The sequence below is a fragment of the Eriocheir sinensis genome, chromosome 54 (genome assembly GCF_024679095.1).
Source record: "Eriocheir sinensis breed Jianghai 21 chromosome 54, ASM2467909v1, whole genome shotgun sequence".
NCBI classification, from domain to species: domain Eukaryota; kingdom Metazoa; phylum Arthropoda; class Malacostraca; order Decapoda; family Varunidae; genus Eriocheir; species Eriocheir sinensis.
Genome location: NC_066562.1, coordinates 9,593,810 through 9,615,562, shown reverse-complemented (window position 1 = coordinate 9,615,562; position 21,753 = coordinate 9,593,810). Strand labels below are relative to the sequence as shown.

At 46.3% G+C, this 21,753-nt stretch overlaps 1 protein-coding gene across 1 annotated transcript in view; it reads right to left on the bottom strand.

Annotated features, from left to right (window-relative positions):
• Nucleotides 1-2,738: 2,738 nt before the first annotated feature.
• The window catches only part of LOC126983470 (uncharacterized), a 51,333-nt gene continuing 32,318 nt past the window's right edge, over nt 2,739-21,753 (bottom strand). The window contains 11 exon segments of the mRNA XM_050836169.1: nt 2,739-8,307; nt 11,092-11,225; nt 12,574-12,745; nt 13,292-13,516; nt 16,875-17,025; nt 17,710-17,834; nt 18,677-18,844; nt 19,370-19,555; nt 19,707-19,856; nt 20,306-20,426; nt 21,380-21,468. Of these exon segments, the coding sequence (XP_050692126.1) occupies nt 5,893-8,307; nt 11,092-11,225; nt 12,574-12,745; nt 13,292-13,516; nt 16,875-17,025; nt 17,710-17,834; nt 18,677-18,844; nt 19,370-19,555; nt 19,707-19,856; nt 20,306-20,426; nt 21,380-21,468 (3,936 nt within the window). The 3' untranslated portion in view covers nt 2,739-5,892.

Here is a 21,753-nt window from a genome sequence, read left to right as displayed (position 1 = left end):
CTAGTTTGTTTAATTTATCCTAAGTTGATTATTTTTCTTAGAGTGAATAATAAAGTCTTGACGTATAGAAAAAGCATAAGTAAATAATCTGCAATAGCAAAATAAGAAGAAAAAGACATTATACAGGAGAGAGAGAGAGAGACTCACACCACAGCCCGAATGTAATAACCAAATACAAAACATAAATAAACAGTACCAACATGAAACAAAACTTACAATCCTTTACTAATAACAAAAACGCGGGAAAAGGAGATAGCGAAACGATAATATATGAAAACAGGCAAGTACCGAACCCTTCAGTGAGCCAACGTTACCAGATTGTCGTACTCAGCCTCCTATGTTTGCCGAATTCCGACCCAAAAACTGCCTCCTCGACCCATATAACTGCCTTCATATATAATTAGCGCTAAAATGGTTAATTATTGGTGTTTTTTGGCAATAACTATGGCTCAGAAATCGGTAAATATGAGGCTCTGAGTACGATAGTCTGGCAACGGTACCTCGACTTGGTGTTCCGTTCACGGCGTTCAGTCTCGAGAAGGTTGTTGTGGTGCGCGGCGGGGGTGGCGGCGCGGGAGGGCAGACTTTACCCTTATTTAACCGTATTTCGTGGACTTCCCGGCCGTTTCCAGCAATGAGGGGTGAGTGTGCTGGAGTGTTGAGCTTTGTGTGTGTGTGGTGAGGGGTGAGCAAGGATTATATAGTCTCCTTGGGGGTGTAAACACGGGCCCGTAATTTTGGCAGATTTGGGGGGACTTCGGAGGGGATTATTATTATTTTTTTTATTTATAAATGAAGCACTTGTTGGGCCATTTTGAATTCGGACTAGAGAGTTGGTGCATTCAGACTACAAAATTGGTGCATTCAGACTAAGCAGTTGGTGCATTCAGACTAAGCAGTTGGTGCATTCAGACTAAGCAGTTGGTGCATTCAGACTAAAAAATTGGTGCATTCAGACTACAAAGTTGGTGCATTCAGACTAAGCAGTTGGTGCATTCAGACTAAGCAGTTGGTGCATTCAGACTAAGCAGTTGGTGCATTAAGACTAAGCAGTTGGTGCATTCAGACTAAGCAGTTGGTGCATTCAGACTAAGCAGTTGGTGCATTCAGACTAAGCAGTTGGTGCATTCAGACTACAAAGTTGGTGCATTCAGACTAGGCAGGTGGTGCATTCGGTCTGGTGCTGTACGGCCGTGACATTTCAGTTAGCATTCTGCCCTTGGTGCGTGAGGTACGTTTGTGTTTTTCCCGTGCTTAATTCCAGAACTATTCCCAATTGTCTGGAATTCCGGACAACGATAGTAATTATGACATATCAAGTGTTATGTTTTCCTGTAAAATGACCTTCTGAGTGTGTAATGCAACAAGAACAAAGAGAAGCACTGTTTGAGGTGCCCCGGGGGACAACACGGAAGAGCAAGTACCTGTGCAGGGGTGCAAAGAAAGCTTACGTGGCCGTCACCTGCACCTGTACTACAACACATGCTGCTTGAGGTGAGTGGAGGTAGATGTAATTATTTCATTATCATGATATTTTATTATTTGTTTGCTATAATTCATTATTCATTAGTATTTTCCATATCTCTCACTGATGTGTACATCTTCAACATCCTTTGTACTTACATTTCTAATGCTCAACATTTATTTAGTTTTGTATTATTTTATTTTTTGAGGGGGGGAGGAGGGAGGGTAGATTTTATTGTACATGAGTCTGCTCCGTACAACAGGTGGGATGCCCAAGAGGGAGGCGATGAGGACACAGAGGAGGACGATGTGTAGTGCTGCCCGGCAGGACGTGTCAACCGTCCGTTCCCCTTCTGCCCACTAAACCCTTGAGTCAGTTTGTATATTTACATATTTGTTCATTTATTGTTTTTTGCTGCTGTGCTGATGCTCAGATGCCCCAATGGGTTGTATTCACTCCAGATATACCATATCTTACCATTACAGGGCTGAGTCACAGGCAGAACCAATGATAATGGGTGAGAGAACAACATTTTCTATTTAGTATTCAACATTCATATATTCACATTATTTTTTTTGCTGTTCTGTTGTTCAGATGCCATAACTGGCTGTATTCACTCCAAGAATAAAACATCTCACCATTACAGGCCCCATCAATGAGAATAGGAGAGGGAACATCATTATTTTTTATTTTGTATTCATTCTAAAACACAGCCTATATTTTTCAGCTTGTCCTACAGCAACCTGAGCGGCATAAGGGCTTCTGAGGCTGGAACATTTTTGGGGGACGTGTGAACTCCACGTGTGGCACAACTCAACACAGTCAGCCAACACGGTGCCTGCCAGTGGTGCCTTCATTAGAGAAAGGTAGCATTTTTTGAAAGTTTCACGCTTTTTTTTCATAATGTTATTTTTGGGTAATATGTAAAGTTTATAGGTCATAGAATTAAGAATGTATTCTAGTTTAAGTAAAAGTTTTGTAATTAAACTTTGTACCATTCCTATATGTGTTTTCAAGCCCGCAAAGTTTGTCTGGAATTCCGGACATCAATAGTAACCATGTTAGTCCGACAATGATGGTAATCTAGGGTTAAGGGAAGGTGATTAGGCCTTTTTCTTCACTTTTAAGTACTTGCACCTTCATATTATGGTTGAGGGACATGTATTTCGTCCCTTAACTATAATATGGAGGCATAATATTGTATTATGGAGGCGTGGAGTCAATCTCCACAATTACCAGCATCAGGATATAATTGTCAATGAAACACAGGGGATACAAAACACAGCGTTCTATTTCCTGGCTACAAAAAGGCACATGATCGCCTCCTGCACGAAAACATTGACAGCTGTGCGGCATTTGTGGCTTTATCAAAACTTAAAGTGACAAATATCAACAACCAGACAGCGGGTTGATTCCCACTGACAGTATTGACACGAGGGTAACATAGGAACAAAGTTTAGTACACACACACACACACACACACACTCTCTCTCTCTCTCTCTCTCTCTCTCTCTCTCTCTCTCTCTCTCTCTCTCTAACGCAACTATATGTAACTAAACACTATCATAGGTAAATACATGACTGAAATAACTTATAGATCATCCATTTTACAGCATAATAACAAAAGTGTGTCTTTATATAACATGGTAGGAGGAAAACACTATGAACTGAAAAAATAAAATATAGAACCTTGTCGAGGAAAAACATTAAGCTACTGCAAACACAAAAAACAGCTCACTAACATTAAGAAGTAAAAAAGGAGATGTACATATATAAAACAGGGAGGAAGGGGCATCTTTGGGTAGGGAGGGGGTGGGGGTGGGGGGTGGTTAGTGAAGGGAAGGGAAGGGGCAAGTAGGGGGGGTGAGGGGCATAGGTAGTTAAGGGAAGAGAAGGGATGTGGGGTGATGGGCAAGTTGTGTGTGTTGGGTGGGTAGCGAAGGGAAGGGACAGGGGGGTGGGACAGACTATGTGTGGGTTGGGTAGTGAAGGAAGGGAAGGGGCAAGGATGGGGATTGAGGGGTAAGTTGTGTGTGTTGTGTGGGTAGTGAAGGGAACGGAAGGGGTAGGGATGGGTAAGAAGGAAGGGAATAGGAGGGAAGGGGCAGGGATGAGTAGGAAGGAGGAAGGGAAGAGCAGGAAGTGATGGGGATATGAGGGAAGGGGCAGGGATGAATAGGAAGGAGTAAGGGAAGGGCAGGAAGGAATAGGGAATAGGAGGGATGGGTAAGAAGGAAGGGAATAGCAGGGATGGGTAAGAAGGAAGAGAAGAGCAGGTAGAGATAGGGAATAGGAGGGAAGGGGCAGGAAGGGAGGGGTAAGAAGGAAAGGAAGAGCAGGAAGGGAGGGGGATAGGAGGGAAGGGGCAGACAGTGTGTATGGTCATAGTGGGTGGGGCATGGATGGGTTGTAGGTAGTGGCCATAGAATACAGTGTACACAGTACATATTATTAGTATGTAGTTTTGTGCAACTACAAAATATTATAAGCCTGGTATGTACAGGAGGAGGAAGAAGAAGAAGAAGAAGAAGAAGAAGAAGAAGAAGAAGAAGAAGAAGAAGAAGTAAAGAGAGGAAAAATAAAGAGGAGGAGGAGAAGGAAAAAAAAAGAGGAAAAATAAGGAGGAGGAGAATGAAGAAAAAGCAAAGAGAGGAAAAATTAAGAGGAGGAGGAGGAGGAAGAAACAAAAAGAGGAGGAGGAGAAGGAGAAGGAAGAAACAAAAAGAGGAGGCGGCGGAGGAGGAGAAGGAAGAAAAAAAAAAAGAGGAGGAGAAGGAAGAAACAAAGAGGAGGAGGAGGAGGAGGAGGAGGAAAGCATTAAGGAACACTTTTTGGTCACCTACACAATCTTGGAACACAAACAGACTGGCGGAAATTGGCAGAGAAACAGACACACACAAGTAAGACGACCCTGAACAGATGCAGTCAGGCGTCGGAACACTGCAACACACACACACACACACACACACACACACACACACACACATGCACACACACACATTAATTACCCCTATAAAAAAAGTTATGCCTGGCTAACGACTCAAGACATGGATATAAACCACACATGCGCTCCTATAATTAAGACCGAGGATTAACTTACTTTCTCTTACAATATTTAGAGTAGTTTGAATTAGTACAATCTCTCAGACTATCAAATGGAGGTGCAAATTACCTTAAGGATTTACAGTAACATTATCAGATCAAAATTCCCTGACCTTAAAAAAATTTGGACGATATTAAGTCTGTGTGTGTGTGTGTGTGTGTGTGTGTGTGTGTTTCTCTCTCTCTCTCTCTCTCTCTCTCTCTCTCTCTCTCTCTCTCTCTCTCTCTCTCTCAGCACCACCATCGCCACATTCATCATTGCCTTTATTCAGTTAATTATTTATTTATATATATATTTTTTTTCTGGTTAACTTCACAACCAGTCATCATTATCAGTCTATATTTTCACTTTTTTTCCTTCATTCTTTCTTTTTTCTTTCATTCTTTGTCTCCTACGTTTCCTTTTTTTTCTTTTTCTCTCTTTATTTTTTACTTCATTTTATTTTTCTATCTCTCCCTGTTGTTCGTTTCTAATTCATTTTATCATTATTTTCTTTTTTATCCCGTTCAAATATTCCTTTTTTTTAGTCATATTTGCTTTTCACAATTATTTCACTGATCTCTTTTCCTCTCCTTTCCTTTCATCTATCAACATTAGTCACTATTTTTCTTTCACACATTTTGGTCGCTTCTTTTTCCATCAGTTTTCATTATTTTCACACCACATTTCCTTCTTCAGTTTCCAAAGCCTATCTGTATTTCCTCCTTCCTGTGACTCAACCTGGTAGCTGCTGGGATCATGTTTCTTAAAGGCCCTTCCCTCTAAGCGCGAAAAATGAGAAAAAATCATCACTCACACAAACCATTTCATAATATATATCAACACATCTGTGATCAGTTTATGCATCATCTATTTTTTGGGGTTTATATCATGGCAAAAATTTGGCCCGTTGCTGGTACACGGTAAAACCGCAAATTTGGACTGTCGCTGGTACATGGTAAAGCCACAAATTTGGCCCGTTGCTGGTACATGGTAAAGCCACAAATTTGGCCTGTCACTGGTACATGGTAAAGCCACAAATTTGGCCTGTCACTGGTACATGGTAAAGCCACAAATTTGGCCTGTTGCTGGTACACGGTAAAGCCACAAATTTGGCCCGTCACTGCTACATGGTAAAGCCACAAATTTGGCCTGTCACTGGTACATGGTAAAGCCACAAATTTGGCCTGTCACTGGTACATGGTAAAGCCACAAATTTGGCCTGTCACTGGTACATGGTAACGCCACAAATTTTGCCCGTCGCTGGTACACGGTTAAACTCCTTCAATGCTTCCTCTCCTTACCCTCATTTCTCATTCTTATTTTCTACTCCTTAGCTTTTCATCTATCCCTTCTTATTCTTCTTTCCACCTCCTTTTCTTCTCCTCTTTCTGTCCCCTTTCCCTCTCTCCCTTGTGGATCTCCCGGACTTCCTCTTCCCTGCACTGTGGCGGATTGGATTCCTTTTAGTGCTTGGCTTAAATGGGTTTCGATCCTCTGTTGCTCCTGCATTGTGACCTTCAGTGGTGTTGGTGGTGGTGTTGGTGGTGATATCTACTTCTGTGGTGTCTGAAGATGTTGATTTTGGTGGTGTTGAAACATTGCTAGGGGTGTTTGTTTCCTTGATGTTGTTGTTGTTTCCGCCTCGCGCCCGCTCAGCCTTACCAGCAAGGAACCTCTCCCAAGGCACAGCGGGCGTAGCGTTGGCGAAGGTGACGTGCCCCGGGGATTGAAAGTCCTTCCGGAACCTCTGTATGGTTGCATGGGCTTCCTGGAGGATCTTGCGGAAGTTCCTCACAATCTCGTCCTCGCTCACATCGCTGTAGGCCTTAGAGGAGGAGGAGGAAGAGGAGGAAGAGTTTTTTGTGTCATCTTCGTCCTTATGCTCATCGTTGTGGATCTTCAAAGAGGAGGAAGAAGAGGAGGAAGATGTTTTTTCAATACTCTCATCCTTATCTTCCTCACTTAAAATCTTCCTGTCGTGCATTTCTCGATTTCCGTTCTCCCGACACATAATTCTGCACGGCGGGTTTTCATACGTTCCATCATTCTGTTTGCGCATGGAGACTGCTTCCGTGCTGCCCTCCTGGTCCTGTACTGCATCTTCACCAGCGTCAGTATCCCCCTCTGTCCTGGTAGTCTTCACTGAACCCTCGACTCCATCAATGTCCAACGTTATCTTTGATGAGACACCTGCAGTCGTACCTTCTTCACGAGAGCTAATGTGAGGGGTTGTCTCAGCCATGGTAGTGTCCTCCATGGCTGTGTCTATATCCAAGGGGCTGAAGTGAGGGCTTGTTTCAGTGTTTGTAGTGACCTCCGTGACCTTATCTGCTTCCAAAGGGGTGAAGTGAGGGCCTGTTCCAGCATTAGTAGTGACCTCCATGACCTTATCTGTTTCCAAAGGGGTGAAGTGAGGCCTCATTTCACTGTTAGTCATGTCACGATCCCCAACCATCGCCTCCCACTTCTCCTCCCACTCACTGCCACTTCCCTCATCCAGGTGATTTGAACTTGGCACCTCTGTTTCCCCTAGGGCCGGGTGAGGGGGGGTACGGGGCTGTGAGGCGGGGGCGAGGGAGGGTGTGCGCAGTGTTGGGATGAGGGGGTGATTGGGTGAGGCAGGGGAAGCATCCTCGGCCAGTGTAAGTACGTTCATTGCGGTCTCTCTCTCATCCTCGTAATCACCAGATGTTTGTTTTCCTTGCCTGTGATCTTGGGTTGCTACACCGGTGAGGGAGGTGGTGTTACTGCTGGTGTTAGTGGTAGTGTTAGTCTTGGTGTTGGTGGTATTTGAAGCCTTCAAGAACGTTTTAGAATCCATGGTTATGCTTTCGATACCTGTGGCAGAACTTGGGGTGTCATTATTGTCCTTGCTCAGGCTTGTGGTGTGTAAAGCAGGAGTGTGTGTGTCCCTGGTGATGGTAGAGGTGGTGGTGTGTCTGGTACTAATGGAGGTGGGGGTGTGGCTATCTCTGGTGTCCTTAGTATTGGTGATAGGCTTTGCTCTGGTAGAGAAATTAGCGATGGTGGTGGCGGAGGTTTGTCTTGCTGATATCGGGTTGTCCATAACGGAAGAGAAGGAGGAGGAGGAGGAGGAGGAGGAGGTAGTGGTGATGTCCCCTGTGCTGGTGGTGTGTCTAAGGGCGGTTGACTTATTCCTTCCCTTGGTGGTAGTCTCAGGAGTGGTGGTTTGCCCTACAGAGCTTGGGGTACCCTTTCCATTGTTTGTATCAGTTTTATGAGAATGAGGAGTATGAGTGATCCCAGTGGTGTGTCTTATAGCAGCTACCTTATCTATTCTGTCAGTAGGTATATCAGGAGTGTAAGTGTTCCTGGTATTAGTGGTTCGTCTTGCAGTGGTCATCTTATCCCATCCATCCGTAAAAGTATCAGGAGAGTAAGTGTTCCTAGTATGACCGGTTCGTCTAGCAGCTAACTTATCCCTTCCATTCAGAGTATCAGTGTTACGAGCGTTCCCAAGACTGGTGTGAGTTCCGGCAATGCTGAGTGTGTGGTGTGCGGCGCTGGTGTTCCCGGTGTTGGCAGTGATAGCGCTGGTGTCCCCGTCAGGCGAGGAGGGGTCTTCATCCCTAGTAGTGGTGTCCCTGTGGCTGGCAGTGGTGGCTTTAGGGTCCGGGGTCAGGGCATGTGGTGTGGCCCGGCCCGTGTGGCTCTGGGGGCGTGCGTTCCGACTAGATTGCTGTGTGGTGCTGTGTGATGCGCCGCTATAGGCACCCCTTGCGAGATGATGTGTCACCTGCAACATAGGGAAGGGTGTTAGGTGGGGATATGTAGGTGGTGGGCAGACTTTGGTGAATAGAAAGACCCTCAGACGTTAATCTATTCTTTGCTAAATGGAAAGTTCAGGTCCCTCCACTGTGGGTAATCTAGCTTAATTTACAATCCAAGACTTTGCTACGTAAGATAAGAGACTTTGATGCATAGAAAGGCCCTCTGACGTTAATCCAGACTCTGCTAAAAGGAGAGTTCAGGTCCCTCCACTGTGGATAATCTAGCTTGCTTTACTCTCTAAGACTTTGCTATGTAAGATTAGAGACTTTGGTACATAAAAAGGCCCTCTGAGGTTGATCTATACTTTGCTAAATGGAGAGTTCAGGTCCCTCCACTGTGGATAATCTAGCTTGCTTTTCTCTCTAAGACTTTGCTATGTATGATTAGAGACTTTGGTACATAAAAAGGCCCTCTGAGGTTGATCTATACTTTGCTAAATGGAGAGTTCAGGTCCGTCTGCTGTGGTTAATCTAGCTTCCTTTACTAAGACTATGCTACGTAAGAGTTGAAGGCTCTCCACAAAGTTTGATTTAGGTAGTTTTAAGCAAGTTTCAGTTAAGTCTACGCAAACTCAAGAGGTAAATGGAGTGGAGAAGTTGTATTAGAGCATCCAATCTTGCTGGCAGTATATCACAACACAAGACAGGGTGGGCAGTGCAGTGGGTCATGGTAACACTGGTGGGTTAACACTACTATACAGTGCAGTGATGGGGCCTGTACAGTGGGTCATGGTAACACTGTACAGAAGGTCATGGTAACACTGTACAGAAGGTCATGGTAACACTGGTGGGTCGTGTACAGTGGGTCATGGTAACACTGGTAGGTTAACCATACAGTAGAGTGGATTGATGGGGCCTGTACAATGTTAGACAGGACCACCTTATCTGGTACACACACACGCAGCCATGGTACACTCAGCTACGGTACACACACTCAGCCATGGTACACACACTCAGCCATGGTACGCACACTCAGCTACCGTACACACACTCACAGCCATGGTACACTCAGCTACGGTACAAATGCAGAAATATGTTTGGTGCAGGGGGTGGTACAATCGTATGCATTAATTACCATGTTAAAGTAATGTCAGTCCACACACACACACACACACACACACACACACACACACAGGCTATATACACAACACTAGTTACCAAGAAAGGTTAAACTATGAAAAAGCCTGCAACATTTTCTCTTTCCCTTCCAATGATGTCGATAATAACTTGTGCGATTATCGGAAATGTTTGAGGCAGTGAATCATACTTATAGACAAAAATAGGGTAGGCAAATTGGGCTTCAAGGAGAATATAGGCCAGAACTGGTTTACAAATAGGGCCATGGGTAAAGGTATACACTTGCTACTCATGGCCTCAGCGCTCATCTCCATTACACTGGCCCTTGAGCTGTGGACGAATGGAGCAAATTTAGCAGTTTCCGTAATTGGTAGAAATACGGTGCAAACTTTAAATGGAGGTTAGGCAGACGTATGGGCCAGAACTGGTGTACAAATAGGGCCATGGGTAAACGTATACGCTAGCTGCTCATGGCCTCAGCGCTCATCTCCATCACACTGGCCCTTGAGCCGTGGACGAATGGAACAAATTTAGCAGTTTCCGTCATTGGTACAAATACGATGAAAGTTTTAAATGGAGGTTAGGCAGACGCATGGGCCAGAACTGGTGTACAAATAAGGCCATGGGTAAAGGTATACGCTAGCTGCTCATGGCCTCAGCGCTCATCTCCATCACACTGGCCCTTGAGACGTGGGTGAGATGAACGAATTTAGCAGTTTCCGTCGTTGGTACAAATACGGTGCAAACTTTAAATGGAGATTAGGCAGACGCATGGGCCGAGGTGAGAGGTGGCGAGGAGCTGGTTCAAAGGAGGTGTCATGTGTAGGTCAACCAGCTGGCCTCTCTTATAGTCTCCTGATATTCTTATGCATTGAGGAGATGGTATTAGTAGTGATTGTTGGGGTGATTACAGTGTTGGTAGCAGTGGTGGTAGAAGTAGTTGTGAGAGAAGAAGGAGGAGGAGGAGGAGGAGGCAGAGGAGAAAGGAAAGTAAAAAAAATATGTAAAAGAGGAAGTTGAGGAACATTAGTAGTGGGAGGAGGAGGAGGAAGAGGAGGCTGAGAAGGAAGGAAAATAAAAAAAAATGAAGAAAAAGAGGAAGTGGAGGAACATTAGTAGTGGGAGGAGGAGGAGGAGGAGGAGGAAGCAGAGGAGAAAGGAAAGTAAAAAAGATGAAAAAGAAGAAGTGGAGGAACATTAGTAGTGGGAGGAGGAGGCTGAGAAGGAAGGAAAATAAAAAAAAATGAAGAAAAAGAGGAAGTGGAGGAACATTAGTAGTGGGAGGAGGAGGAGGAGGAGGAAGGAAAAGAAAAAAAGATGAGGAAAAAATAGAAATAGAAGAGAGAAGCAATAGGTGTTGTAGTAGTATAAGTAGTAGTAGTAGTAGTAGTAGTAGTAGTGTCCATGTTACGGCAAGACATCGCAAACAGTCAATGTACAGGTCAATCAGGTTAATCAGTTACTGTACAGGAAGCAAAAAATTGACCAGGTAATTGGGTTAATCATCCACTGTATACAGGTGACCAGATACGTAATTAGGTTATTAAGTCGTACAGGTGAAAAAAGGGTTGACCAGGTGAGGGGGTTAATCAGTCACTGTATAGAGGTCAAAGGTCACCAGGTAAATACAGGTTAATTATGCAGTGCCTCGTGCAGCATTGCTAGTCACGAACATTTGAGGTGAGCGGGCGGGTGTGGGTGGGTCCCGGGGGGTGGGCTTGGGTGTGGGCGTGACCCGACTGGTATGCCCACGACCCATCTTGGCGTCGGGAAATTTTGTACTCATCGCCATCATCAGGAACGGTGACTGCAACGAGGATATGGCAACAGTGTGGGGTGGGGTAGGGTGGGGTGATGCTGGTGTTGGCGACAGTGTTGGGTCTGGTGTGTGTGTGTGTGTGGTGTTTGAAGTTGACTTGTTATCAGTGGAAAGAAAAACATCACAAAAAAACAATCATAAGTAAAAGGAAGTAAAGGGGATAAGGAGCTTTCATAATTAGAGGATTGAATGGTGCGGAAAATACATTGACAAAATAGTGGAGGAAAATACATTGAAAAAAAGTAGTGAAGGAAAATACATTGACAAAACAGTGGAGGAAAATACATTGAAAAAAAGTAGTGAAGGAAAATACATTGACAAAATAGTGAAGGAAAATACTTTGACAAAACAGTGAAGGAATATACATTGACAAAACAGTGGAGGAAAATACATTGACAAAACAGTGGAGGAAAATACATTGACAAAACAGTGGAGGAAAATACACTGACAAAACAGTGAAGGAAAATACATTGACAAAACAGTGAAGGAAAATACATTGACAAAACAGTGGAGGAAAATACATTGACAAAACAGTGGAGGAAAATTCATTGACAAAACAGTGGAGGAAAATACATTGACAAAACAGTGAAGGAAAATACATTGAACAAAACAGTGGAGGAAAATACGTTGACAAAACAGTGAAGGAAAATACATTGACAAAACAGTGAAGGAAAATACGTTGACAAAACAGTGAAGGAAAATACATTGACAAAACAGTGAAGAAAATCAAGAAAATGTAAAATGAACAAGTGAACAAGTGAAAATAAGAATGTAAAAAAAGAAACGCTGAGAAAGATGGATAAAAGCAACAAAAATATATAAACAGAAAAACAATTACCACAAAACAGGAAAAAGTAACAGAAAAATTAGAAGAATGATCAACAAGAGACATTTATATAGTGTCACATTTACACATTACAAGTTACCTGTGGACAACAAGTTACAAGTTACCTTTGACGAACAAGTTACAATTTACCAGTAGACATCAAATTACAAGTTACATGTAAACAAGAAATTACAAGTTACCTGTTGTTTATAAGCTACTTTTTTCTTCTTCTTCAACAAAGGAGACAGCTCAAGGGGACACAAAAAAGGAAACAATAATAAAAAAAGCCCGCTACTCGCTGCTCCTAAAAAGAATCAAAAGAGGTGGCCGAATGAGAGGTCAATTTCGGGAGGAGTACAGATAGTCCCCGAGTTACGACGTATGCGACTTACGACCGCTCGCTTACCGTCGTAGTTGTATACAGGTAGTCCCCGAGTTACGACGTATGCGACTTACCACCGCGCGCACTTACAACGAGGTCAATAATATTAGTATAAGACTTGTCCCTACCTGTGTTGTAGTGGAGGTCTTCACTCAGGAAGCGGTGGAGGTCCTCGTCCCGCCGTCGCAGCTCCGTGGACATGAGCGTCGCCCAGTCGCTCACGGCCGAGCACTGAATGTCCAGCGCGTCCTGTCTCTTGCGGATGAACTGCTGGAAATTCATGCGCTGCTCCTCCAACACCTGCGGGGAGGGATGCAGTGAGGCGAGGGGAGGAGAAAGGGATGGGGAGAGAATAGGGTGGGGGTAGGAAAGGCGAGAGAAGGGAGGAAGGGGAAGAGGAATGAACAGGGTAGATTTAGGGAGTTAGGCGAAGAGAGGAGAGATGGGAGTTAGTGTGGAAGGATGAGGAAGGAAGGGGAAAGAGGGTGAGGAAGTATGAGAGACGAAATGAGAGGCGAGAAAGAGAGAGGAAGGAAAGGAAAGGGTTAGGAGTAGGAAGGGAGGAATGAGGGAGAAAGGGGAGGATAAATGAACAGGGTAGAGTAGTTAGAGAGTGAGGGGAAGAGAGGAGAGAGGGGAGGTAGTGTGGAGGGGTGAGGAAGGAAGGAAAAGAGGGGAGGAGAAAGAGAGAGGAAGGAAAGTAAAGGACTGTGGGTGTGACTGAGGAAAGGAAGGAAAACATGAAAAATCGAGTTCTTGATATATCACTACTACAAACCTTATTACCTCCATGACTACAACTCCTCCTCCTCCTCCTCCTCCTCCTCCTCCTCCTCCCACCATTACCAGTTCATGAGTTTCCGCAGTTGCCCTCATGCCCGCTAGGACGTTCTGGGTGTGGTGGGTGTGACTCTGAAGGCCGTGGGTGAGGGAGTCTGCTTCCTTCCGTAGCTCGGCCTCCTGTGATAGGTAGAGCTCCTCCCAAGCCGCCCTGGCCGTCCCCACGAACACCCGCGTATCCAGCTCCGCCTCCTCAACGTGGCTCACCGATGCGTGGTTGGAGAAGAGAGCCTGGGGGAGGGGGGTTGGGTGAGCCTGATAGTGGTGGTGGTGGGGAAGGTGGTGATACTGGTGATAGTAATTAGGTTAGGGTGATAATGGTGGGGGGATTTGGATAGTATAGGGATGAAAGAATGAAGGTGCTGGTTAACTCTTGCACGAGAGATTTGGATAGTATAGGGATGAAAGAATGAAGATGCTGGTGAATGTGGTAGTGGTGGTTGGGTGATAGTGATGGATAGATTGTTTTGTTGGTGGTAATGGGGTGGTAGGTAGGCCTGGTAGGGTGGTCATAGACTTCACAACTAGTTGACGGGAAATCTCTTCAGTCTTGGCGCGCTGGCTTCGCGTAAGGGGCCGATTGTTATGGCGACTTTCACTGCGACAACTCAAACACACTCTGCGTTCTTACTCCGAATTTAAGTGGAAACAGGACGAAATCTTCAAGTTTTAGTGCATACAAGCAGGCAGGAGTGTCTCTAGAGTGATTTGGTCGAGGATTCAAGGTAACTTATATAAAATAGCACCATGCGTGCACTTTGAAAACGTTGTGTAAAAAATGGCAAATTTGCGTAACTTTAGGTTGAAATCTTTACGTAAAATGAATGATAACTGTAGGATAGTGAAGTCCACAGTTTTACGTATTAGGAAACAAGAAATGTACGTTTAGTTAGTGCCTACATGGCAACTCAGCTCAGTTCCCGCGTCGCCTAACTCGCCTTAGGCACGCAGTCAGCTGGGCACTTCCCTCTGTAAAGGATTATCGCTGTCCTGCCTCTGTTTACTCTCCAAGTAAAGGACCTACAGTTATTCATCGTCTCTGTACCCTTCCCCACAACTGCGAGGATCCAGAGGACGATACAAGAAGACACAGAAGGCAGTGGATCGAGTGGAAGTGACGGAGGAGACACAAGATATGAGGACGCCGCGACCCCGTGGAGTAAACTGTGGAGGAGCCGTACTACGCCATCAGTGCAGTGACTCAGTGTTGTGTGCAGTGCAGTGGTGTGTTCAGTGCAGTGTGGTAGTGAGGGGGCTGTTCACTACGTCCTACGGGGTCGAGTATGTGTGCATGGGGAAGGCCAACTCTGACCCGACTGAGCACTCTTTCGGCAAGCGCCGCACCATGTGCAGCGCCAACTGGACGAGCGTGCAGAACTTCATGGTGAGCAACAGGTTGGCCCAGCGCCTGCATTTGCTGAAGCTCATCAGGTTCTTCCCCGGGGACGTGCAGGCCGACCTGGACCGGGCCAAGGCAGAGGAGAAGGAGGACGACGAGGTGATCTTGGCCCAGCTTGCCAGGAGCTGGCCGACGACCAGCCGGACCCGCCGACGGACGAGTTGCTCCTCGCCGCGGTCGGCAACTACGCCGGCTACCTGGCCAGGAAGGTCCAGGCCAACTCCTCTGTGGCCGAGTGCTGCAAGCAGGAGCTTGCCCAGCAGGAGGAGATGAAGATTACCGTGGAGCTCGAGAGGGCGACCCGCCCTCTGTGATGTTCGACGCCCTGGTCGAGCTGGTCGACAGGGAGAGCTGGAGACAGGCCGGGCGGTCCTGAAGCGGCCATCTCTCCCAATGGCCCACATGGCGTCCTTCAGGATGTCGCTGTGGGACTCCCTGATGTGCAGGGAGGACAGAAGGAGCGCAGGTTGAGGTTCCTCTCCCTTGCCATGCGCCACAGGGACAGGTTCAGGCACCTCCTGGAGTTCCTGGCGGCCTCAGACCCGACCTTGCAGGGTACAGGTGCCAGGAGGGGCACAACCTGGCCAACACCATCTTGCCGCACATCAGCAGGTCCCTCTTCAACTGTTTCGGTGCTAATTTCTCCAAGGACGTGACCTCAGAAGCGAGGAAGAACAAGGCCTTGAAGCAGCCGACCGGCAGGAAGAGGAGCAGTATCGAGGAGGGCAGGAAGGAGACGGCGAGGAACAGGGACGTGTACAAGTCCAGGAAACTGACCAGGGCCCACAAGTCATAGGCCAAAAGGCTAAAGTGATTGTTCAGGGACGAGGGCCAGAGAGCCGGCAAGACGTGCTTCGGCAATAGTGACATCGGAATTCAACCAAAATAAGTTGTGATTGTATATAGACAAATGAATATTTTGCTTGTGTTGAGTAAAATTCAGATGTTTCTGCATGCTTTCCTCAAGTATTAAGTTTCTAATGTGAAAATTAAGTGATTTATTAGATGTTAAAACTTACGTAAAAATTGCACTAAATAAAAAAAATAAGTAGCTATTTCGGGCAAAACTTATAAGATATGCTAAATATTGCTATTGATTCTGAAAATATAAGTGATTATCTCTGCATTTGGTGATGTTTGTGCATCTAGCGTAAAATCTGAGGATTTTATAGCCTTTTTAAGTTTTGTTATACTTATATAAAAAACAATTAATCGGGATTTTATTAGGGAACGACTTTGAATTTTTTGATACCGCTGCTCATGGAGACTCATATATGCCTAAGGGAGGTGCCTGTTTTAGTTTCAGGTCGCTAGCTGCTTTGGTTTTGAAAATATTTAAATTTTAAATTTTTGAAAATCGGCCCCCTGCGAATCGGCCCCGCGCCCCGTTTCCCGTCAAGAGATTGTGAAGTCTATGGGGTGGTGATGTTTACAAGAAAGGTGGCGATGAGGGTGTTGGTTAAAGATGGTTGGCTGACAGGGTGGTGATGAAGGTGGTGATGGTGACAAATAGGTGGTGTTGGTATTAGATATTTTCCTACACTTCAACACCTCCTCCATTTCCTTCCCTCCCTTCCTCCTTCCCTCCTGTAATCACTCTTCCTTCCCTCGCTCCTCCTCTCTCCCTCCTCTGATTACCCCTCCTTCCTTCCCTCCCTTCCTCCAAGCACTTTTTTTTTTCCCTCCTTCCCTCCCTCTCATCTCTTATCACTTTGTCTCCCCTCCTGCCTCTCCTCCCTCCCCTCCTCCCTCTTCCCTCCATCACTCTTCCTTTTAACACTTCCATCACCACCTCCCTCCCTCCTTTCCTCCTTCTCTCCCTTGTTTACTCTGCTCCCTTTCCTCCCTTTTTCTCAATATTTTGGCGAGGGTATAGGAACTAATTTTTCTTCCTCCCCCTTCTCTCTCTCTCTCTCTCTCTCTCTCTCTCTCTCTCTCTCTCTCTCTCTCTCTCTCTCTCTCTATCTCTATCTCTCTCTCTCTCTCTCTCTCTCTCTTTCTTTCTTTCTTTATTTATTTCTCAATCTCTTCAAAATCATTTACCCTTTCTTTCTCTCCCTCTTTCTTTCTTTCTTTCTGTATCTCTATCTGTGTTATCTATCTATAAATTCTCCTATCTATTTATCTATCCATGTATCTATATAGCCTACCTGTCTTATCTATCTCTTCCTTTATCTCTATCTCTCTCACCTCGCTTATCCCAGCCTCCACCGTGGACGATATATGGTCCGTCTCTTTCTTGAACACGTTCCTGAAGTCTTGGTGGAGTTCCGTCGCGTTGTCTAGTCTCTGCTTCAGGCCTTGCGAGAGCGTCTCCACCGCCACCTGGGTCTGGTTCACGCTAGGGGGAGGAAGAAGAGATGGAACTAGGTCTTGGATCGTAGCAAAGAGTTGACAGGGGATGACTCTTGCATAAGGATTTGGATAGTATAGGGATGAAAGAATGAAGATGCTGGTTAACTCTTGCATAAGGGATTTGGATAGTATAGGGATGAAAGTGAAGGTGCTGGTTAACACTTGCATAAGGAAATTGGATAGTACAGGGATGAGGAGGAGGAACTAGAAGGGTCATAGCGAAGAGTACATAGAGGAAGGAGAAGGTGTTGTGTCTCATTCACGTTATAGGACGGAACGCGAGGAGGAACTGGAAGGGTCATAACAAAGATTTAAAGGTTATGGGTCTAATTCACGTTATGGGAAGGGACACATGGGAGGTTAGGTTAGGTTAGGTTAGGTTAGGTTAGGTTAGGTTAGGATAGGTTAGGTAAGGTAAGGTTAGGTTGGGTTAGGTTGGGTTAGGTAAGGATAGGTTAGGTTAGGTTAGGTTAGGCTGGGTTAGGCTAGGTTGGGTTAAGTTAAAATAGGTTAGGTTAGGTTGGGTTAGGTTAGGTAAGGATAGGTTAGGATGGGTTAGGATAGGCTAGGTTAGGTTAGGTTAGGTAAGGACAGGTTAGGTTGGGTTAGGGGGTGGAAGAAGAGGCAGTACTAGGATCAGGTGAAGATATAACAGCGGAACTTACCTCACCTAACCTAACTCCTTACCTAGGAGATATCATTGTGGGCGTCGTTGTTGGCGGCCACGAAGTTCTGACTCTGCATACGGATCAGGACCAACTCTTTAACCACGTTGTTCATGCGGTTCTGGATCTCCTGAAGAAGGGACGAAGGGACTCACTCGCATTAGAAGTATTAGAAACATAACATCTATAGTTCCACCTCCTTCATGTGGTTCCGTAGCAAAGGATTGACACCGGCGCATTATGAGAGAGAGAGAGAGAGAGAGAGAGAGAGCACGTGTGTTGATTCTGATGATGTGTTTGACGAAGATAGACACACTGGCATGTTGCATTAGTTTGTCTGTTGTGTTGAGTTTGTTTGTGTTGCATTTACAAGTGAATAGCCGTACTGACAGGAGGAGGAGGAGGAGGAGGAGGAGGCAAATCAAACGACACAATACAATGACTTCGAATGACAGAGAGAGAGAGAGAGAGAGAGAGAGAGAGAGAGAGAGATGCTGTTGTGATTTCATTTTCAGGTTCCTTTGATCTCTCTCTCTCTCTCTCTCTCTCTCTTTCTCTCCGTTTTCTTACCCAGACATCTCGTTTGCTTCCTCCTCTTCCTCCTCCTCCTCCTCCTCCTCTCTCTCTCTCCCCTTCCTCGTGTGTCCTATCCTTCTTATCTCCCTTCTCTCCTTCCCTCCGCCTTCTCTATCTCTTCCTTTCTCTTTCACTATCAAACCTTTCTCTTTATATCTCTGTTTTTATCTCTCTTTTTCTCTCTCTTCTTTCTTCGCCTCTCAATCCTTCTATCCATCATCTACTCCATTCCCTGTTCTTATATATCTGGTACCCCGCTTCCTCTTCCTCCTCCTCTTTTTCCTCTCTCTAATCTTTCTTCGTCTCTCAATCCTCATATGTCTTATCATCTACCCCATCCCCTGTTCTTATATCTGCTACCCCTCTTCCTCTTCCCCTCCTCCTCCTCCTCCTCACCCTGACGAAGCTGTCCGCGCCGAGGTGGACCTGCCTGGCGTGGTCCCGTGTCCTCGCCGCCAGGTTGCTGTGCTTCGCGGCGAACATTTCCACTTCCTGCGTCAGTTTCTTGAGGGCGTCCGATTCGCGCGTGGCATAGGTCAGATACACGTCCTGCAGCATCTCAACCTCAGGGGGAAGGGGTTAAAATCGTGTTGTAATTAGTGTTATATTATGTTAACGGTACAGAATAAGTGTCAAAATACATCATAAAACTACCTCTGAAACGCCCACAACTTATACGAAAGTCTTGTTTATTATTTTTAATATTATTTTACGTCTGCACCTATAGCGCCGGTAGGCTTGCTTGAGGGCCTGGATGATGTTCGGCCCCAGCCGTCATAGCGCAGGCAAGTGTTTATAGTGGCTCCATCTTCTCTTGGCTCATGCTGCCCCCCGGAGCTCGTTCTTGATTCACTTGGACGATTTCCTGTAGAGCCCGGGTTGATGAGTGGTCTTCAGGACAGCATGTGGGTAGTTTTAAGCCACTCGGCGGTGACTGAAAAATCCGAGGTGGTAGCGTGGGGATTCGAACTCGCGTCGTCCATCACGTGGTGAATGTGGGCCCAGGACGCTACCACTCAGCCACCGCCTACCCATTAGAGAAAAAATGTTTTATAATACGACTCAGAGAGTAAACCATCCCATCCCTACCTTTGTAATCAGCTCAACTCCCATGGAGGTCAGCGCCGAGGCCTGTTCCGTGAGTATGGTAGCGACAGCGGCGGCGGCGGGTAGGAACGTTTGCTTGTGGTAGTTCTGTATAGCGCGGAGCTGCGAGTCGCGTATTGCCTGCGTGATAGCCAGCGTCTTCTCTATGCTGCTCTGCCCTGCGTACATCTGGAGGGAGGGAGAATGGGAAGGGTCTGGTCATCCTTCTTGTTCTCCATTACTCTCCTTCCTTTCCTTTTCCTTCCTCTACTGTCTACTCCTTTCTTCCTCCCTAACCTCACCTGCCCCCCCTTCCCCTCCCTTCCTCCCCCCTACACACCTGGTCGGACGCTGCCTTCTCCAGTGCCGTAATCTGCGTGGTCGTCGTCCGCACCAGCGCAGCGATCTGGTCCGACAGCGCCTCAAGTTCTTGTCCGCGCTTTTCCAACCTCGCTCCCAAGTTGTCCCGAAGCTCCTTGCAGAACGCCGCCTGTAGGGAGCGAGGGAGTGCATGGGTGTTAGCGAACGGGTGCAGGGCGTTAAAGTTAGAGGAGAGGAAGGGAAGGAAGGGGAAACGGGAGGGGAAGGGGGAAGGGTAGAAAAAAAACATTGAACGCCGAGGGGAATGAGTGTTAAGGAGGGGGAAGGGAATACATAGGAAGGGTAGTGAGGGAGTGAATATAAGGGAGAGAAGAGAAAGGGAGTTTTGAAGAGGGAAAAAGGGAGAGAAAAGTGCTTTAGGGTTTTGGGAAGGGAGTAAAATATAAGGGATTTTAAAGTAGGGTGGAAAAGGAAGGAAACAGAGAGAGAGAGAGAGAGAGAGAGAGAGAGAGAGAGAGAGAGAGAGAGAGACGTAACATATCAAGAAACAGACTGGCATATTTTTTTCTGAATCTACCTCCTCCTCCTCCTTCTCCTCCTCCTCCTCCTCCTCCTTACCTGGGTGTCCGTGAACTGGGTGAGCGCCTCGTCCATCCGTGAAATCTTCTGGTTGAACCCGCGTGGTAATTCCGTGCTCTTGCGTTGGGTCTCCCTCGCTCTTTGGTTGGCCTGGTGCTCACTGGGGGGTGGGAGGGAGGGAGTGTGAGGGAGGGAGGAGAGAAGGAGGGAAGGAAGGAGGTAGAGAGGAGAAGGAAAGAAAGATATAGGGGAAGAAAGAAAGGAAGAAAGGAAGATATAGTTTAAAAAGTAGTGTAATTGAATAAGGGAGATTAGATAGGGAGGGAGTGCGAGGGAGGGAGGAGAAGGAGAGAAGGAAGGAGGTGAGAGGAGAAGGAAAGAAATATATAGGGGAAGGAATGAAGGGAAGAAAGGAAGATGATATAAAAAGTAAAGTGTAATTGGATAAGGAAGATTAGATAAGGATGGAAGGGAGGAAGGGAGGGGGAGTGAAGAAGGAGGGAAGAGGAGAGGGTAGTCAGTAGTGAGAGTGAAGAATGAAGGAAAGAAAGATAAAGGCGAAGGAAAGGAAGAAAGGAAGCTGCTGTAAATTGTAAAGTGCAGGGCTGGCAGGGGTGGAAGGGAGGGACTGGTCAGAAGTGAGAGTGAAGCATGAAGGAAAGAAAGATGGAAGGGGAAGGAAGGAACGAAAGAAAGGAAGGTGGAATGAAAAAGTAAAGTGTAGGGAAGGAAGAAGGAAGGAAGGAAGGAGGGAGTGTGAGAGAGGGAGAGAGAAGAGGAAACCTGGAAACATGGAAATGCAGACAACTGAAAGCCTATTGGCTCATTTGTTTCCCTCATTACCTGTACGCCACGTCCGCTAACAGGAGTCAGGATCACGTCAGAGTCCCTTGGCGGCAGTGACGTGGTGGTGGTGGTGGTGGTGGTAGCAGGCGTAGTAGTAGTAGAAGTAGTAGTAGTGGTAGATGGACTAGTGTTGCTTACTCCTCCTTCTCCTTACTTCTCCTCCGTTCCTCCTTCCTCCTCCGCTTCTCCTCCTTCCTCCGCCGTTCTCGTGGCGGCGGAGGCGGCGGCAGTGGCAGTAGTCTCTCCACGCCGCCCGCCGCCACACACCGCCAGGGCGCGCTGCGGCACGAGGCACGAGCGGCAAGCAGCCACGCGCGAAGGTCCCGGATCTGCCGCTCCAGCACCGACACGTACTCCTGCAGGAGGGAGGTGGGAGGGGGTCGTCATTTTGTACGCACCATTATGTACGCACCAGTTTCTACGCGTCAATTTGTACGCAATGTTTTGATTAGTATTTATAACATGAAGGCAACGAATGGAGATAATAATTAAAATGAGATACTACTACTACTACTACTACTACTACTTCTACTACTACTACTATTACTACTACTACTACTACTACTACTACTACTACTACTACTACTACTACTACTACTATAGCTACTACTACTGCCTCCTTACGTTGTGAGAGGTACTTT